Source organism: Nannospalax galili, unplaced genomic scaffold (assembly GCF_000622305.1).
Source record: "Nannospalax galili isolate Female #2095 unplaced genomic scaffold, S.galili_v1.0 scaffold284, whole genome shotgun sequence".
Classification (NCBI taxonomy): domain Eukaryota; kingdom Metazoa; phylum Chordata; class Mammalia; order Rodentia; family Spalacidae; genus Nannospalax; species Nannospalax galili.
This window is the reverse complement of record NW_008354281.1, coordinates 2,208,985-2,230,359: the sequence shown is the minus strand read 5'-3', so window position 1 is coordinate 2,230,359 and position 21,375 is coordinate 2,208,985. Positions and strand designations below refer to the sequence as shown.

General features: G+C 38.0%; 1 protein-coding gene across 2 annotated transcripts in view; it reads right to left on the bottom strand.

Moving 5' to 3' along the window:
- Rspo2 (R-spondin 2) overlaps window positions 1-21,375 on the bottom strand; it is a 172,353-nt gene that overhangs the window by 34,715 nt on the left and 116,263 nt on the right. For both annotated transcript variants that reach the window (XM_008851507.2, XM_008851508.2), the window contains exons 4-5: window positions 14,503-14,646; window positions 12,231-12,419 (exon numbers count right to left, since the gene is read on the bottom strand). In XM_008851507.2, coding sequence (XP_008849729.1) covers window positions 12,231-12,419; window positions 14,503-14,646 — 333 coding nt within the window. The remainder of the gene's footprint in view (window positions 1-12,230; window positions 12,420-14,502; window positions 14,647-21,375) is intronic.

Genomic DNA, 21,375 nt, shown 5'->3' with positions numbered 1-21,375 from the left:
ATCATTGTCTAACCAATCTCAAAGTCTTCAGGCAATATTCCATCTATGAAATTCAATTTACTAACCAACTCTTTCTGATGATTCAATTAACTACTGAGTTCATCCTTCTTATTTCTAGTCCTTTTGCCCAATTTTCCCCCTTTGCTTTCTGCAACATGTACTGGTTAAAGTAGATTCTCCATAGTTATGTACATGTTAATTTACACATATCTCACTTTTCATACCATCAACCCTCCTGATCTTCTGCTCCTTTTCTCTTACTCAGTCCTCCCATGATTGCACATCTAGATTCTGTGGTATCTGCTCAGCAAGCATTAACGTCTGTATTCACACTCCAATTTTCAACCCTTTAAATATGTGAGGCTTGCTCTGTACAGGGTTCTCATCAGGATACTCAATATTTTTAAACATAGTATTTCATTTACCACTCATTTCCCTGCAAGTGAGGTGAAACCCATTCAGCTTTGTACGTTCTGTCACATGAGTTACCTGGAATACACATATACCTTTATTCAGTCCTCTGTCTAACAGTATTCCATGTAAAAAGAATAAAAGGGCTTCAGGTAGAAACAACAGAACCAAAGATGAGTAAGCAAATGAGAAGCAGGACTGTTTCTATAGTTTTTTCATAAAAAGGAGCATGACCTGGGGCTGTAGTTCTATAGTAGAGCACTTACCAAGCATATAGAAGGCCCTAGGTTTGATCCCAGCAGAAAAAAAAAGAAAGAAAACAAAAAACAGGTGTTATTATCTTTCACTCTGTGCAAAGCAAGAAATGAATGACACCATCTAATCTTCATGACAGTCCTATTCCATAGGTATGTGTTATTAACCCATAACATTAGATGCTAGTACTGAAGACACTTTAAGTTTCCTGGCTTTTAGGTAGTTGAGCGAAGATTTCAAGCCTGGTCTGAAGAGTGCAGTAAGAATCCAGGCACTGGAATGTTCGTGATGCCTATAGAAAGGATGGCCATCCAAAGACAACAAGGCTAAGTTAGGTATCAGTCAAGGTAAAGGGCGCACTGGCAAAATATCTAGGGAGAAATGCCTACCACTAATGGATATGTGAGACAGGAGTTCAGAAAGAAGCCACTTCACATCAGCTGAAGCAGTGAGGTGGGCTGAAATCAAAAGAAAGTGAAGAGTAGAGGAGGCCAGCTACAAAATAAAGCATTGCCAAACAGAACCTGAATTAAATGTGTTAGAAAACCTCACCTGTTTATACCCATGTTCACTTACTTGCAGTAATCCTGAAGCATGTTAGCCATTTTACACATGACTTAGCTTTAGGAAATTAAGAAATGTCATATCATTCAACTAACAAGTGACTGAAGATAGCATATAGCAAGTTTAAAACTCTAGTGGTTTCCTGTACGGCGTTTTCCAAGATGCTTATATTCACCATCACTAGATGTACAAAATAGAAGGCAATGAGTTGACAGAGATATGCAAGTGTATGTTGCCAGGCTGGAGGAAGGCAGCTGAAGAGGTCTGAGCAGAATGGGTTGTGTTAAAGGAATAGAATTAGAGAACAACAAATAAGCTACATATTCCTCCTATCCCACGTCACAAAATGTGCCAAATTGGTTGCTATGTACATCTTTCCTGAACCCAGAATATTTTCAAAACCATGTTCCAGGGAGCTGCCAGTCACTAATGTGCCAGTTAAGATCATTTTAGATTACACAGCTGAAATCATGCCTTGTAGGAACAGTTTCAACCTTAACTCAAATAATATTTGTGTTTTAAGAAAATAAAATAGAAATGAAAATACATTACAATGTCAATGCAGCAAAGCAGAAAACAGGGAAAAAGACCTTCAAGTATACGGGCAAATGGGAAGCGGATGGAGGAAGAAACAGATATAGTTCACTTAGGGTGAAAGCAAAATGTTCCTAGATTAAAAATGAAAAAACAAGAGGAAAAATTGCACAAATACAAACCAGGGATTGGCCTGGCTTAGAAAGTTGGCAGAAAGAAATAAAGGGGTCACAGCAGACTGGAAGCCAAGACAGAATCCTGCACTCATTAGAAAAGTAAGCAAACAGAAAAATGTGTAAACACCAGGACCCATAACTATTTGCTGGTAGTTCTATCATTAAAGTTAATCTCTGCTCAATGTTGGGCCCCACATCTGACATGGACAGTTTACCCTCGGAAACTGCCCCCCATCACCTTCCCAACACCACCAGTGGCTACTTACAGCTTTAGTAAGCTTTCTGCTAACACCCCTGCCTATTCAAGTCTTTTGGCCTTTCACAGTGTTCCAGGTAAAGGCTGACACGACCCTCCTCTCCACAGACAAACTTCCCAGTGAGGCAGCAATATACACATTATGCAGTGAGCATCACGGTATGGCTTTCCCACACTCAGCCTCTGCCACTCATCTGCTCCTCCTTCCTTGGAAGCAAGACACAAGCCCAGCCTTCCTCATAATGTCCTCTCTTCTCAATGATCTCCCTTTTAAAACAAAGCCTCTACCCATCCCTGCTTTAAAAAAAAAAAAAAAATTCCTTGTCCTAACCACTAAAAAGTAAAGCCCTTTATCCTCCAGCAGTATCAGAGCCTGTAACAATACTCAGTTGACATTTACAATTGGGTTCTTTTTTTTATTGTGTCATGCTCATTATCTTCTTCCTTGACTTGATTGTTGATTCTTTGTTTATACAGCTCCCATCTCCCCTTTTATCTTTAGTATCTAGGATGAATGTAAATTGTTGATTTGATGACCCTATAGGCATAATAATAGTTGAATCAAGGATTACTTGAAACCATCTCTAACACTGTCCTATCTAGGTTCTAAAGAAATAAAAGAAAGTACTTCATAACATATTTTAATAAAGTGACTTCAACCCAGTAAGCATTTACTCAAGTTCTGTGTGGTTTTCTCATAACAAATCATTTTTAAAAAGCTTAAATTGATCCAAGAACAGTCTTGGAGAAGAGACAAAAATCACAAAAGTCTTCTTAAAATATTAGTGTAGAGAATTCTGCATCTAAATATGTAACTGCTGATCTTCCTTAAGAGTATATTACCATCTCGACATGAAACCATATTTCTTGATGAGCTCGAAGGGTAGCTGTGCCCACAGTACAATAGAGCTGCATGTTAACTAGATATTCCAGTTGGCAAACTTTTCCAGAAGGATCAATATTCACTACAAGAATGTACTGGATGTTTCCAATGAAATAAAACTTATTTAGTCACAATGTCGTGGCTCCGCCTCACTCTTACCCCTGTTGAGTCATGCTCACAATCATGTATCTTCCATTTTTTGCTGACAGAAACATACAAAGCTGCCTTCTGGAAACTTGGATGTGACTCACTCAGTCTTGAGGACAGAGTCTACTGTTGCCATAGTCGTGATTCCCATGTTAGAAATTTGTTTCATATTATAGTCATCTACTAAGTATTTCTCTTCCTATGGAACTAGAACATTTTGTGAAAATTATGATTAATAGTCCCAACTCTTATGTAAATCATATTTCTCCCACACAAGTGCATATGTTCACTTCAATGAGCTCGAGATCCAAATGAATATTTATATGTGATACGTACCTGTGTATTCATATGTATACTCTATATATTTATATATATGTAGGCATATGGTAATTTTCTTCCAAAAGCTATTATTAAATCAATATTGTATTTTATAATTGCTTTTTTTTGTTTGTTTTGGTTTTTGGTCCTTTTGAAACAGGGTCTCCCTGTAACCCCAGCTGGCCTGGAACTCACCATACAGACCAGGCTGGCCTCAAACTCACATAGATCTGCCTATTTCTGCCTACCAAGTGCTGAGATTAAAGGCATATGCCACCACACCTGGCTATAAAATTCTTAAAGAATAAAAATTTATAATAAACAAAACAGTAGCATAACTGGCCCATGACAGAAACTACCTGACCCAACACAGACCCAGAGTGTACTCACCGTAGCACATGGCTCATCCACTGGAAGCTGTCTTCCTCAGAGGCATCAGGTCTTTGCTCCGCAACCACCACAATGCGCTCATCATAAAATACAGACAATTCCCATGTTAGAAATTTGTTTCATATTATAGTCATCTACTAAGTATTTCTCTTCCTATGGAACTAGAACATTTTGTGAAAATTATGATTAATAGTCCCAACTCTTATGTAAATCATATTTCTCCCACACAAGTGCATATGTTCACTTCAATGAGCTCGAGATCCAAATGAATATTTATATGTGATACGTACCTGTGTATTCATATGTATACTCTATATATTTATATATATGTAGGCATATGGTAATTTTCTTCCAAAAGCTATTATTAAATCAATATTGTATTTTATAATTGCTTTTTTTTGTTTGTTTTGGTTTTTGGTCCTTTTGAAACAGGGTCTCCCTGTAGCCCCAGCTGGCCTGGAACTCGCTATGTAGACCAGGCTTGCCTTGAACTCAGAGATCTGCCTGCCTCTACCTCCCGAGTGCTGAGACTACAGGTGTGCGCCACCATGTCCAGCTTATAATTACTTATTTTAAACCCAGATATAACTACATCTATTGTTTTCCCTTTACCTGGTAGCAAACTATACATCAAAATTTTCAATCAATTATTTCAACCAATATTTGAGTATGTTTTCTTTACCAGTCCGGAGCTCTTGTTCAACTTTGTTCTTTCCTGGTCTTCATAGTTTTACATCTTTGGGTTTTTTTTTTTACTATGCTGTCTATATCTTTTTACATTATCAATAAATTCTTTGAGCATTTGGCAGGTTATAGGGGCATTGAACTAATTATAAATGTCTCTTGACCAGAGTTTACATATTTTATTCCTAGTCTCCAACATCCTTAAGCAGAAGAAAGTACTAACATAAGGACTATGTCCAGGTATCACATATAGGTTGGATATAACAGCAAAAAAATATTGCTTCCGTACTTTCATGTTAAATTACTGGTGAAAATGTTTGCCAAATCTGTTACACAAAACAATTTTATCATCTTAGCTACTTCTGTATGAGGACATGAGTCACGCTGGGATTTCAGTAAAACTGTGCCATTCTTTCCAACAAAATGTTCTCTTACTCTCTTCTGGCCCTGGAGAAAATCTAAGTATAGCTCCAGCTCAGCCCAGTAGCTGGAGAAGTAGCACAGGAAACAAGAGAGGGAACTGTCGGCTTGCTCTTCATGAACACCATGTAAAGATCACACACATCCGGGGAGGAGAAAAAGGGTTTCAAAGAAACTGTTAAGGGATTTGTAGTTAAGCATTCCTTATCTTCAAGGGTGAATAAAATGTCTCTACCACTGAAACCATTTGTGTTATATTAAAGCTGTTTTTATTTTGGAGAGTTGAAAAAATGTTTTTTTTTTTTATCTTTCACGTTAAGATCAGACTAGCTTACTACTAAGAAAAATTCATAAATGAAAGGCCCGCTGGAATTTTCCTGTCTCTGTCTTGTTACATGTTGGATTTCAGGCCTTCAGTGGCATATGTAGTTGAGAATTCTTTTTACAAGTACCCATAAAAGAATAGGACATGGTGCCCCAGACTATAATTAAATGGGTCTGTTAAGGTTCCAGATGGGAAGCTTAGAGAAAGGCACAAAGGTGTGGCTTCCTTCAGTTGCTCACTCCTTCAGTTGTCCCCTCTGGTAAACAAGGCTTGCACCAGAGCAGTCTCAAAGTGAAACACAGAAAAGAAACCGTGTTTTCTTCCTCAACTTCTAGTTTATGGACGTTCTGCACTTCTTAGCTTTTCTATATCATGATCAGGTCTATGTCCAAGACTGCACTTGGCTTTGCCTTCTCTGGACTTTCTGATCTCTATACATACCATTGGGATGACTTTCCTACTTCCCCATTTTCTCAGATCCTTATGCTCTGCTATGTGAGAGTTAGTAAATCTGAAAATTATCAGACTGCTTTAAAACAGCAACAACAAAAGGTACCCTTCCATCAGGCATGGCAGCACAAACCTGTGATCCTCGCTCTTGGGAGGTGGAGACAGCAGGCCAGCCTGAGCCCCAAAGACTCTGTCTCAGACTCTCATACACACACACACACACACACACACACACACACACACACACACCTGCACACATGCATTAATAACATCAAGAAAAAACTGCACAAACAACAGGAATCACTGATTATCCGCTGCCCATTTGTCTAAAAGGAAGAAATGAGAGGGAGAAGGATCCAGACAGAGGTCAAGATACTCTCAAGCCCCTACAGCAGGAGCTTTACGCGCTCCACTGTTGGAAGTGCTTGGAAGCAAACTTGGGTCTCTGTAAGATGTTAGCTTTATATAATAACAATACATTAACATCTACAAAGTTGCTGCTACAAGTAACTCTGAAGGTTTAAAATTACTAAAATTAAAATAAACGTTGGAATTAGCATCCAGGTATCTAGAGTACCTAGAAGACTGCAATTTACTTAATTGAAAATTACTGCTAACACAAATCACTGATCACTCAAAGAAAAATAAAAGTATTTAGTAAAGCATACAGAAAGGCATAAAATCTTCATTAATGATACTTTTGACAAAGTGTAAGTCTCAACAGAAAAGTGATTTTCTCTTCTCCTCCCTTCCAAACTATTCTTGAGGCTGGCATGTATGAAGCAGACCACATAAATTGCAACTCAAATGTAAACAAAATGTAGAGAAATAAAGAACATATGTCTAAAGCATATTTTCTTGACCCTGTCCTATTGAAAATGTGCTTATTTCCTGTTCCTGGTTTAATCCATCACAATCTGCAACCATCTTTAGTTCTATTATCCAGTGCCTAATCCACATGCTGCTGTCAGTTTACATACAGAAAACAGAGATTACAGAGGTCTTATTACTACCACCTTTTAAAAGTAGAGGCTTACAGAGATTAAGGCTCCAGGTTGCTAAATAATATTTTCTTTTGTTTCCTTCCAAGTTGAGAACCACTTGGGGGGGGGGTTGCAGATAATAATCAGGTAATGTTCATAAGATGAGTGAATAATTTTCCAAATTGAAATAGTTGACAGATTTCATATTTTTAACACCTTGCTAAGAGAATATGTGTAGTATGAAAGAATTGTACTAGATATGATTACTCACAACTGAACTATGGTGAGTTGAGGCAGTCACAAGCCAAAAAGCAGAAAACCACAGAGCAAATGTCTACACATCACTGACGTTACTAAGAGGCTGACGGCTGAAATGTATCAGAAAGAAATAAGAAGTCACATGTGGCACAGAGGCATCAGGTATGGGAGTAGCGTTCAGAAAGTGAATGCTGAGTGAGGTCAGATAACAGATAGCCTCTCCCAGAATGCTGATCCTCAGGACTAAGGATGAAAGGCAACCTTGAAGGCATATTTTCCTCTGAACTGAAGATCAGAGACACTAAGGGCTTTCATAGGGGTAAGTGAGTCAAAGCAAAGCTACGGACATGATGCTTTGGCACTTATGAAATATGACCTCTGGGGTTTGCCTCACTGGACGATGTCAGGGAGGAATGGAGTTAGCATGATGTGCATGTAAACTACTTATAGAGTAGAAGTTGGGTACTTGGATGTAAGACAGCCATGACTTTACCATTGATTCTTATCATAGGGACAAGGGAAAAGCACAAGAAAACTTGGGGTTCCTAAGCAGCAAGACCTGGGTCCTGCTCTTCACTCTACTGCTAGCAACCTGTTATGGATCAGTCAGCGCTACCGTGGAGCTCACTGGGACTTCCCCCTTCCCTAAAATACTGTAGAATCAAGAATATATAAAGATTCATTGAGTCAACTAGTAAAAATACGTTGTCTTCAATCTATATGAAATCCCCATCTTTTGTATCTCCGACCAAATGTCACTCTCACCATTTTCCTTGAATATAAGTTAGTAAACCTCAGCCTACACCCTACTGAGTGAACTACACCCTGCTTTATTTCTCTGTACAACTTATGTCACCTCATGAAATTATATATGTTAATCCATTTACTTCTTTATTGAAATTATCCCTTTTAGGAAAACCTCGAGAATTCTTTAAGCAACAGACCAATGAACAGTATACAACAGTACCCAACAAATATCTGAAAGAACTTGATGTTGGAGCCAGAGAGATAGTTAAACAGCTAAACACACTTGCTATACTAGCCTGAGTACCTGAATTTGATCCAGGGAACCCACATAAAATAGGAGAGAAACAACTCCACAAAGTTGCGCTCTCACTCTCTCTTGCTCTCTCTCTCTCTCTCTCTCTCTCTCTCTCTCGTGCTCTCACTCTAATAATAATAATAATAATAATATTATAGAACTTGACAAAATAATTCAGAGTAACACATATAGATGACAAAGAATTTTGGCCAGTCTTGTAAGAGTGAAAATTATACACACCTACAGATAACATTTTCACCTACACATAAGTGTCTTCCAGGCTAATACTTTACCAGCTTGATTTTTGTTCTCCCGTGGGTTACTCAAATATGTAACATATTCATCTTTTTCAGCTAAGGTATTGTCTAATACACAACTTCACCACTTGAAATTCCTTCCCTTCAAAGTTTTGGGTGTACACTAATAAAACATGATAGAATTATTCTATTACTCAGGGAGTGAAAATGGTTATATCTGCAACAAGCACAGTTTTCACTTTTAAGGAATCCACCCTTCTCTCCACTTGTTTCACAAATACACTTTCAACTCAATTTCTTTTATTTCCTGTGGTTTATTATGCTACCCTTATTTCTTTGTTCCTTCACTATACTTCTGCTTTTTGGTAGCTAAGTCACAGGTCACATGTACATTTAAAAAGAATATTATTTTGTCTCTGAAGGTTGACTACACAGCAGTCCTTTTTGGAGCAGGGGCTGACAGCCAATTGCAGAAGGTTTAGCAAATGCTCAGAGCAGTTACCTGTGAAACATGATAGGCTCTGTAGTTGCCATCAGTGCTCTTGGGCTTTCAGATCTCTTCCTTATTGTCTAAATGGCAAATACAGACCTCACCTGTACCTTTCAGGAATCATTAGATTTTAGAATTAGACTGGACCTTAGCGATCACCCACATCAATACCTTCAATTTATAAATGAGGAAATAAAGGCCAAGGGGTTAAGTGACTTGCCAGGGGTCACAGAAGTTAGGGGTTGACAGGATGTGTACACCCAGATCACAAACCAAACTTCTGACAACTGTTAGAAAGGTCCAAGAAATCTTACAGATTTCATTAAAAATTGAAGAAAAGCAACAGATCAAAAAGAAAAGTTTGGGAATGAACATTGGGTACTTTGAGGGTAAATAAACATACTAAAGTTTTATATTTTTTCTCTTTCATTTTTCCTCATAAAGCAAATCAGCATATGACAGTTAAGGAAAACATATTCCAGGTAGTTATGCTGGGGTTTTTAACTGTTGTTTTCAGTCTTTTAGTTACGTATTTTCTCCTATGTACCAGTTCTCAGTGTACCATCTCATACATTTAGCAACTATTCTATTAGGCTGACCTCTAACTCATGCCTCTCAGTAATCAAAAGCAGCTGATTTTAATGTGCTGCTGCTCAGTGTGAAGGAGGTTAAGGCTGCATTTGAGTGCAATCAGCTTAAGATTGGCTCCAACAGGAGAAAAGTCCATACATATGTTGAAAAGAACTGAAAAATGCCTGTATTCCCAACCTGCTTACGACTTACATTTTTGCATGGTTTGTCAAAGCAGATCACCAAAATCAAATCAAGATGGCAAAAGGGATAAAGTGGTTTTCTTCTCCATTCTTCCATTAATCAGTGTGACCTGCTGAAGAAAGGGACTTTTCCCTCTCACCTGAGGCAAGGTGGGACACTCTATTGCAAGTAAAGCCAATTTTTAACTGCCATTCAAGTTCCAAGTTCTTATGCAGAAGCATTTGTAAATAGAAATTATTATATTGCAGAGCCATTTGCTATTTCTATTACAATTCTATTTTATTTCCCCTTAAATAAAACAAGTTCCAATATAACTTTGAAAATCTACTGCAAGTAAACAATGTGCACTTACTATTTAATAGCTATGCAAAAATTCATTAAACTGAAAATTTAGATAGCTATAGAAATTAAAGCAACACCTATTCTTCCTCAATAGATAAAATATGGTAAAATCTAAATACAAATGAAGTCAGAATCCATCTCTGGTTCACTTGTCAGTAAAAGAAAACTAGCAAATCAGGCAACAGTAATTTTGAGTGGCATAATTTTAATTGTCAATAGAAGCAAGTGTATTTCACTAAGACAGTAACTGTTGTTACATGAAAACTACAAATGTAATAAACACTATAGCTAACTCTCTGTTATCTAGAAAATCCTCAAGCAAGACTAAAGCTAGGACAAAATAAAATGTTCCAAAGGGGTGGGGAATGTTTGTGCTCTTGTTACACATAAGCATGTTTGCTATGAGAATAGTTTTAGTTTAATTTTTGTGATTAACGTAAACCACAATTGTGGGACGATGTTGCTTGAAAAGGAATGGGGAGGGGCTACTTATATAAACAATATGCAACAAAGAAAGTCTTTCTTTTCAATACCTGAATACATCAGGTTTGTTTTTAGGCAAAAGGTTGCAGGTTAAATGCTCTCAGCTATCCAAGAAGTGGATTATTAGTTTTGTAAGAAAATATTTTCTTATATTTTGACTGAAAAATACCCATTTTGAGTGAACAAAACCATCCTTGTTAGTGAAAAGCAGACCCAAAAAAACCCTTGTTTCAAAGGCCCAGTAAGGAAAAGCAAAACTAATTCAAGAGGAAAAGCTGCTCTCTTAACAGAAGCTTCTGAATCTGGATCTAATAGCTCTCAAAGGCTGACTGGAGTCTTCCAGGCTTCAAAGTTTTGTCTTTCTCCATGGATCATAGACATTCCTATGAGCCAGCAGAGTGCAGATTCAAACCCATCTTAAGCAAATATATGTTCTATTTGGGGGCTATGGTTAAAAAGCTGAAAAGCTATGCACCAACGGGGGAGATAAAAGAGGGCAAACAAAAGTTTGGGTTGTTTTATAAGGCACTTTTCCAAACACAACTTTCTTCTTGCTTTCCTTTTCTATTTTTTATTTTATGTATATGAGTGTATTGCTTACAGGCATGTGAGTGTAGCCATGTTGTGCAATGCCCGAGGAGGTCAGAAGAGAGCATCAGTTTCCCTTTAACTGGAGTTACCCATAGTTATTAGCCACCATGTGGGTGCTGAGAACCAAACCCAGGTCTTCTGCAATAGCAGCCAGTGCTCTTAACCACTGAGCCATCTCTCCAGCCCCATGATTGATACTTTAAGCACATCAACCCTATTAAGAATTTCATGTCAAGGGATGGGGAGATAGCTCAACCAGTAATGTGCTTGCTGCACAAGCTTCAGGATCTGAGTTCATACTCCCAGCATCCAAGTGTGTCTGCAACCCTAGCACTGGGGGCACAGAGACACAGGGTCCAGGGGATTCAGTGAGAGGATCTGTCTCAAGCAGATAGAAAGTAATAAAGGAAATCACCTAATGTTGCAGTCTGGCCTCACCATGCACTTACATGGGTAATCACACATATGCATATACATGTGTACACACACACATACTCATAGACCACATACAAAATAACTGCATTTTGATCTCCTGATTCTGCATTGAACAATACCTAGTGCTCGTCTCCTAATTTCCAAATGGGTCTAATCCTGCTATTACAGAATAATGACTGCAAATCAGCATAATTATTATAGAGTTAAATGCACACATACCAGTAGCTGTTTTCTACAAATTATTATCAAAACAAAGAGAAAGGGCTAATTGTGGTATCATTAAGACAATGTTTATTCCTCCCAGTGTTTTGGCAAGTTTATTTTAAGTTGTCATCTTCAACTAGTAATGATACAGATGATTTTTACAGATTCCATAAACCTTTCTAATCTAAACTCTCCTCAACTAAAAGTTGGCTCCTTCCCTCTGAGCAACATCTGCAAAGGTTTGGTTTTATAAGAACCTGCTTTTATGGTTCATTTGAAATACACACACACGTGCACACACACACTTTAGAAATCTCATCTTAGAAAACACATTTATGCTTTCAAGTTATTTTTAAAATAGAAAAGTAAATGAAATGTTCACTTTATACTCTTCACAATTTTAGTATTTGTTTCTAAATACACAGAATTTTATGTCCTTTCCAGTGTTATTATCAGGTTTCCTTCACGGATAAATAACTTTTATTGGAATGGACGGTCAGGAGGGAGGGAGAAAATTTAGAAAGCATACAGCGCATGACAGTGATTATTCAAACCTACCTCCTGGGCAGTGCCTCACGGCCATCTTGCATCTCCTGGACTCAGCAATAGTTGGACATGGTATTGTGTCTTTCGCTGGCTTTTTTACAATTTGCCGTGTTCTGGTTTCCAGACCCCATTTAAATCCACATGTGCGATTGTTTCTGCTACAAGTTCCCCATTCACTCCAATGACCAACTTCACATCCTTCTAATAAATATTTAAAAAAAGAATACAAACACAAATAGCAGTTCGGTATCCACTTGTTCCACTGACATCAAATTTACACAGTATTTATCCATGATTTCCACCTTTAGATACCAGGAGTTAAGTTACATATCCCACAGGATCTGCACTTGCCTTTTTGGAACTACAGTTCTTTGAATCATTGGGTGCTGACAGCTCGGACAAACAAATGCCACGTAAGTAATTAAGAAGCTGTTACTTTCCATTTGTCTTAGTTCATGTTTTTGAAGAGATTCTGCTGGTCAGTTCTAAATGTGGAAATGTATGATTTCTAAGAGACTGGACAGCTAAAATTCGAAACAGACAACACCACTTACATGTTGTGACAGAAGTACTTCCTTACAGAAGTAAGAATTTGTAAGGCTATTTTGAATGCCCTTCCCCAACTCTGTCTTATTTTGGAAGTACCAGGGTGGGGAGACCACAGTTTATTTTGCATTTTTCTGCTTCTGTGTATTCTTTCAATAGGTATGCATGTATTTCTTATTCTCTACATTGATGCTGTACATTACAACAATTTTAAAATTAAACAAACATGATCAGGATCTGTTTTTCCTAAAGTATGGAAAAACTTTCAGTATCCCTTTTCATAAGTTCATTGAGTAGAGGTGGAAGAGGGAATGAGAGGGTAAAGCTATGCAGACTTGATCTCCTTATCAGCTTCACCACTGGAAAGCTCCTTTATAAGAGCAGATGAGGACTCCACCCCAGAGTCCACACACTATATTGCAGCATTTTAGATCTCCATAGGCATCCGAGCCATATCTATGATTTTTCAAAGCCATTTAATTTTTTGCTTGTTTTCAGACAGAGTCTCTGTGTAGTCCCAGCCTACCTGGAAATTGCTATGTAGACCAGGCTGGCCTTGATCTCTGCATTCTATCTGTTGGGATTAAAGGCATGAGCTACCACACCTAGCCTGTTTAATATAATTATGCAAGGGAATACAAGAACTGTTGTGTGTCTATCCTATTTTCCTGCATTTCCATTGAATATTTGTAATGGGTGTGATTCTTGCTTCTCAAAGTAAAAAACAGTACTCTGAATATGCTTCTTTAGTGACGTTATTTTTAACTGAGTGATATCTTCATGTATTAATTCACACATAACTATGATTTTAAAAGAGTTATATTTCTTTCCATACCTCACTTTTAAGTGAATTCTTTTCTACAAGTTACATCTTCTCAGGTACATAAGTGTGTATTATTTCAGGATATTCAAACAGAAAAATATCAATCAAGATCTGTTTTAAATCTCTCCATTTAAAAGAATGGAAAGTATCATTGATAACTGATTATTAAGTTGTATATCAAATTGGATGTACAAAGTGTTAAGTAAAATGTGAGGGAAAAGGTCAGGAAATTACAGTTATGATTAAATTCAGGATGACTTAGGGACCACTGAGGAAAAGGAGGTGGAAAGATAGCAGGAGTCAGGGTTGGTGCATGAACATAAGGAACAGAGGCATGAAATCCAAAGTATTTTATAAACACTAAAGCATGAAGTTCATATGAAGTTTCTAAGTTGTGTAACTATTTTTCACAATGTGCATGTTAAATTATACAGTCTATAGATCTAAAATTTGTTTGAGAGAGAAAATTATTTTAAGGAACTTTGCAGCCTGCAATCAACAAAATATATTTGAGCACAAAGAATTCTTTCAATTGATTTTTTTACACAGATGGTTAAGTAAGAAGCTCTATAGTTCATTTATTTCCATAGTCAAAGCAATAAAATGGTTGACATAATATTTTTTTGGAATTTTTGGTTTTCTCCTAAATAAAATGCTTTTTTCTACTAATATAGCCCTTAAGTAGATCAACTCAGCAAATGTACAACTAGCTAATTTTGTAACAAAACATCACATACAACACTAAAAATCATCATGATCTTTAAAAGATATAAGGCCAGCAAAGAAGGTAAAAATTTTCAGTTCTAATGAACAATAGAACCCATTTGTTTTTAGGTTGAATATATCCAACATGCATATTTTCAAGAAACAGGTGTTAAAATGTGCAGTATGAGAGCTGCATTAAGAACTACTCACCCACACATTCCATGGTCTCATCTAATGGTGCAAAGCCATCTGGACATTCATCAAAGCAACGGCCTCTATGCAAATAAAAGCCTACTTTGCACTTGGTACAAAAGTCTTTGCTAAAGCAAGAATCACAGTTTTCTATTCTGCATCCTAAAAACAATTTTAAAGAGAAAAGGTTTTAGTTAAAGAAACTTGCTTTCTTTACAAATCAAGTTTTCACAAATGCACTGATTATTTTATCAAAATTCTAGTGGCCACAGAAATATATGTTCAATGCATTTATTTCCTTATATAACTATTGTTCTTACTCCTAACTCTTCCAATAGCTTGCCATACAAATAAGCTAAATCTGAATGCCAGTCATGGGCCCCCGGTAACAGAAGACTCCAGGAACATTTGGAAATCTGAATGGGATTAAAACAAATAATTAAAAACTATATCCTCCTACTACAAATTATATTGCTGCCAATACTGAAATCTGTTCTGCCCTTCAAAATTCCTATGATGAAAAACACAATGGGAACACTAACTAGTCAGTATCTTCTGTTTGGGAATAGTAAAGGATAGAAGAACTTTAATTTCCAAAATATGTTTGAATGCCTGATTATTACTTAAAGCACTAGTCAATGCCATCTTCTGTTTTATTCAAAGTGCAATGTGACATGTGTATGGGAAAGGAAGATTAAGTCATTTTGTTGAAAATTTACTAACACACTAAAAGTTCTTATGTATCTTTCCACTGGTTCTTCCCAATAATCCTGCAAGGCAGGCAGAACTCCCACTTTGTAAAGGAGGAGTCTGGCACTAAGAAAGCAAATCACACGGAAAGGGGTGGCTGCATTGGCTCCGAATGCTCTCTGAGTTCCTCCCTCCTAAATCCAGTTTCTTTTTCTTGATAACTCAGTTATAGATGTCTGTTAGGAACAGTTTGTGAAGCATTGTTTTCAGACGCTTTAAACTGGGGTCTGAATACTTGTTTTGCCTCACCAGCTCTGCAACTCTTGACAAATACTTGTCTCTGCGGGCCTTGATTTCCTCTTATATAAAACAGATGTCAGTGACCTTTCAAGATTATGGCAAGTATTTGGAATAACAGCTATAAATCAATTGTCACATAATATGTAGTCTGCAGACAGAAGCAACAGGGAATTAGAAACAAGTATTTCTCTACCCAAACACATATGCTCTAACAAGGTGTTTAAAGAGATGTAATAGCCTTGCATTCTAGATCAGATTTCTCGGAAAAGCCACTGACTTCTGGGCTAGACATTGGTGGCAGGCACAGGTGAAAGTAAGTATGCTTTGTGGAAAGTAAATCAGAGGAGGTGGCAGATTGGTTAACTGAAAGGGTAGGTTTCAACAGATTATATACAAGTAAAGTATTACTTATAACAGATTTAACTGGCGGGGGCAATTACTAGAACACAAAGTGATATGAAAACTCAACAGCATAATATTTATTCTTTGACAAATCCCCAGCACTATATTGGTTGGCTGCTGTAAGGGTTTTGGAAAAACAAAGTATATAGTTCTTACAAGCAAAGGGATACCAGGTTGTAAAATATAACCAAAATGGAAAATCAGTTACTACTTAAAACTTTTAAACATTGAGAAAATAACTCCAGGAATAATGAAAAGGCTAAAAAAATTCATTGTAGGAGATTCTATTATAATAATTTCTAGGCCATAGAAAGAAAATGACAGTTCTTTGTTTTCCATTTTGAGTCACACAGGTTTCTTTATGCATTAAATGACCATCATGAAGCACCTAACACTACCATATTTACAACCAGAACACCAAGTATGTATGGGTTAAAGTCGACCAGCAAATTATGGCATTGTTTCTTTGCAGGGAGAAGTACATAGCAGGCACAGAAGTGGTTTGTCACCCTGTAAAAGGCTCATTTGTAGTCATAAATGCTGTGACCTATATTTTAATAAACAGAGGTCTACTATTGGTCAGAAGCCTCTCAATCATGGTCAAAATACATGACCATTATGTCCACAAATTGTTGGTTTTCTTGCTATATTTTTTTGAAAAGGCAAACAACCCTTTTGTGTTACACAATTATTTTCCAAGATATGATAAGCATTCCAAAACAGAACAAATAAGTGAAGAGAAGAATTTACATTTCTTTAGTAAGTGAGAGCGCTACACTTCATCAATCAGCTGTTATCTACAAGGTCTGATTTTTCTTTTAAATATGGTCTGCACCAATAAGCTTTTTGGCCAAAATGTTCCAGCAGTAAGCATTTGGAATTAATTTTATAAGGTCTTTTCGCTGTTCTTTATTGTTCCTTAAAGCTCCCTTTCCCCAGTTGGTTCCTTGCTTCTGATACCACTTCACAGAATGTGGAATTTCTCGAATACCTATCCTTCTCTGCAAAGCCCTGGGGGACTTTTTCAGGCATGAGTTCTGCTGGAAGAAAGCTTAATTATTTGCTCTCAAAACTGAGAAGAAAAAATATGATACACTCAAATACTAGAATACTATAACCATTAAGAAACACTTAGGGAATTATAAGCAATGATCTAGAGAAAGCTCTAAGACCTATTGTTAAGTGAAACACGGCAGGGTTATAAAATGCATGTGACACCACACAAGGCTATGCATGTGAGTGTATGAGTTCACGTGTATGTAAAGAAGCTTAGAAAAGGTAATTTAGGGAAAGTTAAAATGTTAAATTTTAGAAATGTCAAAAATGTTACTTGTTTCTGAATCATGAAACTTTAATCACTGGGATTTATTTATACAATAAAATAACAGGAAGAATATTAAAAATATACAGTTTAATGAACTGTTTACAAAAGGGCCTTTATATTAACATTATGAAACAACTCCTTCTGATTTCAACAAGGAAGAATGACTAACAGCACAGATCTCATGGCAAACATTTTCAGATCTCAGTACATGAAGTTAGACCCTTAATACTACTGAGCCTGCTTCAACCTTCAAAATATATATTCACTTAACCATTTCTTGCCAGAGTCCTCGGTTTTCTAATGTTCCATAACAACTTTCCTTACATTGTAAGGGGGGAAAAACTTAAAATATTGTTTATACCATAAAGCATTTCTTAAAAAGCTTTGGTGCCATTCCTGAGGGCAGCATCTTTCCTGGTCCCCAGGAACCTTCAGGCATCTACCTTCCACCCCCTCCCTTTACATCCCTGGGCAGCACAGCCAACAGCTTCTGTGGTCAGCATCCTTCCAGGGTAATTTCCACAGCCCCCATCACACCTTGACTCCCCACACTTCATGCACTCCTCCACCCTAGCCTGGGTACTTGCCCATTTCTTGTCTTGGCACCCCAGACCCCTGGACTGACCTCTTGACCCAGAATCCCCACTGCTTCCTGATCCTTTGCATACAGAACAACCCAATAACTCTCTGTAGTCCCAGGGAGCCCTCAGGGACTCTCCTGCTCCTACCTGCCTTTGCATTCCTGGGCAGCACAGTCACCAGCCTCCTGGGGCCAGCATCTTTCCTGGGTAAGTTCCATGGTGCCCACCATGCCTTGACTCCCCGAGCCTCATTAACCCTCCCATGTCCCCCACCCCATCTCTCCTCCTAGCCTGGGCACTGTCCCATTTCTTGTCATGGCACCCTAGACCCCTAGACTGATCTCTAAGCCCAGAATCCCCACTGCTTTCTGATCCTTTGCATACAGACAAGCCCAACTCCTCCCTATAGTCCCCAGGAGCCCCTGGGGATTCTTCCTGTCCCCACCTCCCTTTGCATTCCTGGGTGGCACAGTCACCAGCTTCCTGGGCGAGCATCTTTCCTGGGCCCTGCACCCAGGCCAGCCCAGCCCCCAAATTCCTAGGGCCGGCATTTTTCCTAGAGGAATCCAGACCTTAGGAGAAAGCATGAGAGCATCTGATCCTTATCCTACTTGGGCCTCTGTGGTAATGCCTGAGCAGCAAGATGAAAGCAATTTGGCCACTCCAATATAAAACCAAAAGAGAGAACCTGAGCCTAGACCAACCAGCTTTTCATTCCTAAGAAAAAAAACCACAAAGGGACATAAAGTTTACAAAAAGAAGCAAACCTAAACTCAACAAAGGAAGGCTTGAGTCTCACACAAGAATCAGAAACTACAAAAGATCATCCACACGTCAAAGTCACAGAGAAAAAAATAATATAATGAAAAACCAAAATAATATATCCCCAAGAAGTACCAACAGTCCTCTAGAGGAGTACAGTGAAAACACCCTTGAGATAATGCAGGACATGGAAATCAAAAGAACAATTATAAACACGATAAAAGAATTCAGTGAATTTAAAGAACACACAAACAAAGAAATCAAAGAACTGAAAGAAGATAGGGATAAACTTCAGAACAATGAGAATCCTCTAGAGACAATGCAGGACATGGATCTCAAAAGAACAATGATGAATATGATAAAAGAATTCAGTGACTTCAAAGAACACACAAAAAAAGAAATCAAAGAACTGAAGGAAGATAGGGATGAACTTCTGAATGAATTGAGAAAAGAGAACTATTGAAGAATACTCAGGCTGAAAATAAGGAAGTGAAATAGTAAGCCAATTAGAAATGACAGGAGAAAGCCTCACCAACAGGTTGAATGAAATGGAAAACAGAATATCAAAAATGGATGATAAAGTAGATGAATCAGACCACTCAAGCAAAGATTGTGAAAAACTTAAGAAAACACAAGGATGGAACATGCAGGAATTGTGTGACACCAAAAAAAAAAAAAAAAAAAAAAAAAAAGACAAAACTTACAAATCATAAGAATACAGAAAGGAGAAGAATCTCAGGATAATGGTATGGACCAGATCTTCAACAGGATTGTAGAAAAAAAATTCACAAAATTAAAATTAGACATGCCCATACAAATACAAGAAGCATATAGACAGGACCAGAAAAGAATCACTCCATGGCACATTATAGTAAAAACACTAAACGTACAGAACACAGAGAGAATACTGAAAGCTGCAAAAGATAAACAAGTCACATATAAAGGAAAACCTATCAGAATTACAGCTGACTTTTCAGTGCAAAGTATGAAAGCCAGAAGAGCCTGGACCAAAGTATTCCCAGTGTTAAATGACCACAGATGCCAACCCAGATTACTATATCCAGCCAAAATGTCTATTATAGTTGAAGGGGAAAGAAAAATCTTCCATGACATAAATAGCCTGAAAGAATTCATGTCCATAAAACCAGCCCTGCAGAGAGTTCTTGAAGCAATACAAAGAGCTGCAGAAAAGAATGATTATACGCAAGGGGTTACAGAAAGAAACTTAAGGAAGGTATAACTGTGGAAATGCACAGCTATACCAAGAATGTGAACAGAAATAAAAATGACAAGAATCAATGCACATCTTTCATTAATAACTTTAAATATCAACGGACTGAACTTATCAGTCTAAAGACACAGACTGCTTGATTGGATTAAGAAACAAAACCCAATGGAGCCAGAAGCTGTTATACTAAGTGAAATAACAGACTCAGAAAAAAAAAAAATCAACATATGTTCTCCTTCATATGTGGATCCTAGAACCAAACCCTGATAAGTGAGTATGTATCCAGGCATAACTACAGGAACCAGGATAATGGAAAGGAAACAGGGAGATAAAGGAAAGGAAAGAACCTGAGAGGGAAGAACAATAGGAAACAGGTCTTAATAAGGGAGATAGAGATACAAAAACTGGGTCCGTTTAAGGGAGGAGGAGGGAAGGGTATACAAGGAACCTAGGGGATAAGGGGAAAGAAGGAGCTCAAGAAAGGCAGGACCATAGGAGAAGGGTATTATTAAGGGAGAAAGGGGGGAAATTTGGGCACCTTAGGTGGGACAACTATGCTGGAGGGTTGAGTCGATGCAAGAGATAAATAATTCCTACCTAGTTTTGAAAAACAAACTGGTCTTTGCCCAAGATTTATCTACATGACACACAGTAATTAAAAGTACCAGACTGGTGGAACTAACCTTCTAGGATGTTTAGCAGACATACTTTGAGGCCTATAATAATTTGGCCAGAGGGACATAAAGGACGGATTTGCTCCTTGCCCTCCTAGGTCGAATAGTTCCAGGGGACTATGAGCATCTCTTAAAATGACCTGTAATGGTGGTGGGTCACCTGTCCTCTTGATCAAGGAGGCCAAGGAGACCCCACCAGATGGACTTGAACCAGTGTCCAATCTACAAAGAGGAGGATCAACACAGAGGTAACATTTCCTCCATCTTCTAAGCAAAGCCAACCAGGATCAAGCAGGACTGTTGACTTATCTTCACATAGGCGGAACTGGTAAAAGAAAGGAGCCAGGGGCTCCTCCCAAGCCCATGTGACCCTTGAGGAACAGATCCTCAAACGACCTTAAGAGTAAAAATAAGTTGGTTTATCTGGGCCAACTGTATGGCCTTAAACTTCCAAAAGGAAAGTATAACCAAAGATTAAAGGGGCCAATATAATTTCTTAAGAGTCCATACGCATAGCTAAAGGCTACATAACAAGCAACAGTGCTAGATAGGAGATACCTTCTTTTGAGTTGTTGGCCAGGGTGACCAAAGGGACTCCCAAATAGTAACCCAGCATAGAACTGGGAAAATGAACAGCAGACCCTAACCTTATCTAAAGGAGTATTGACAACTGATTGCTGATAGAAGAGGAACAGCTGACCCTCCAAAGACCTCTAGATAGGCTGACTAGATTCAACAGAAGGGCAAGTAGTGGGGATTGGCTGGGGTGTGAACAACACAGCAGACAGTAGCAGGAATCTCAGAGTATAAGGGCTCTAGTTGGGGGAGGGAAGCTGTGGGAGGGTGCCATCTGGGACGTTGGGTGTATAGTTGAATAAGATGGTTTGGGATGTTCTGTGTGATACACACACACACACACACACACACACA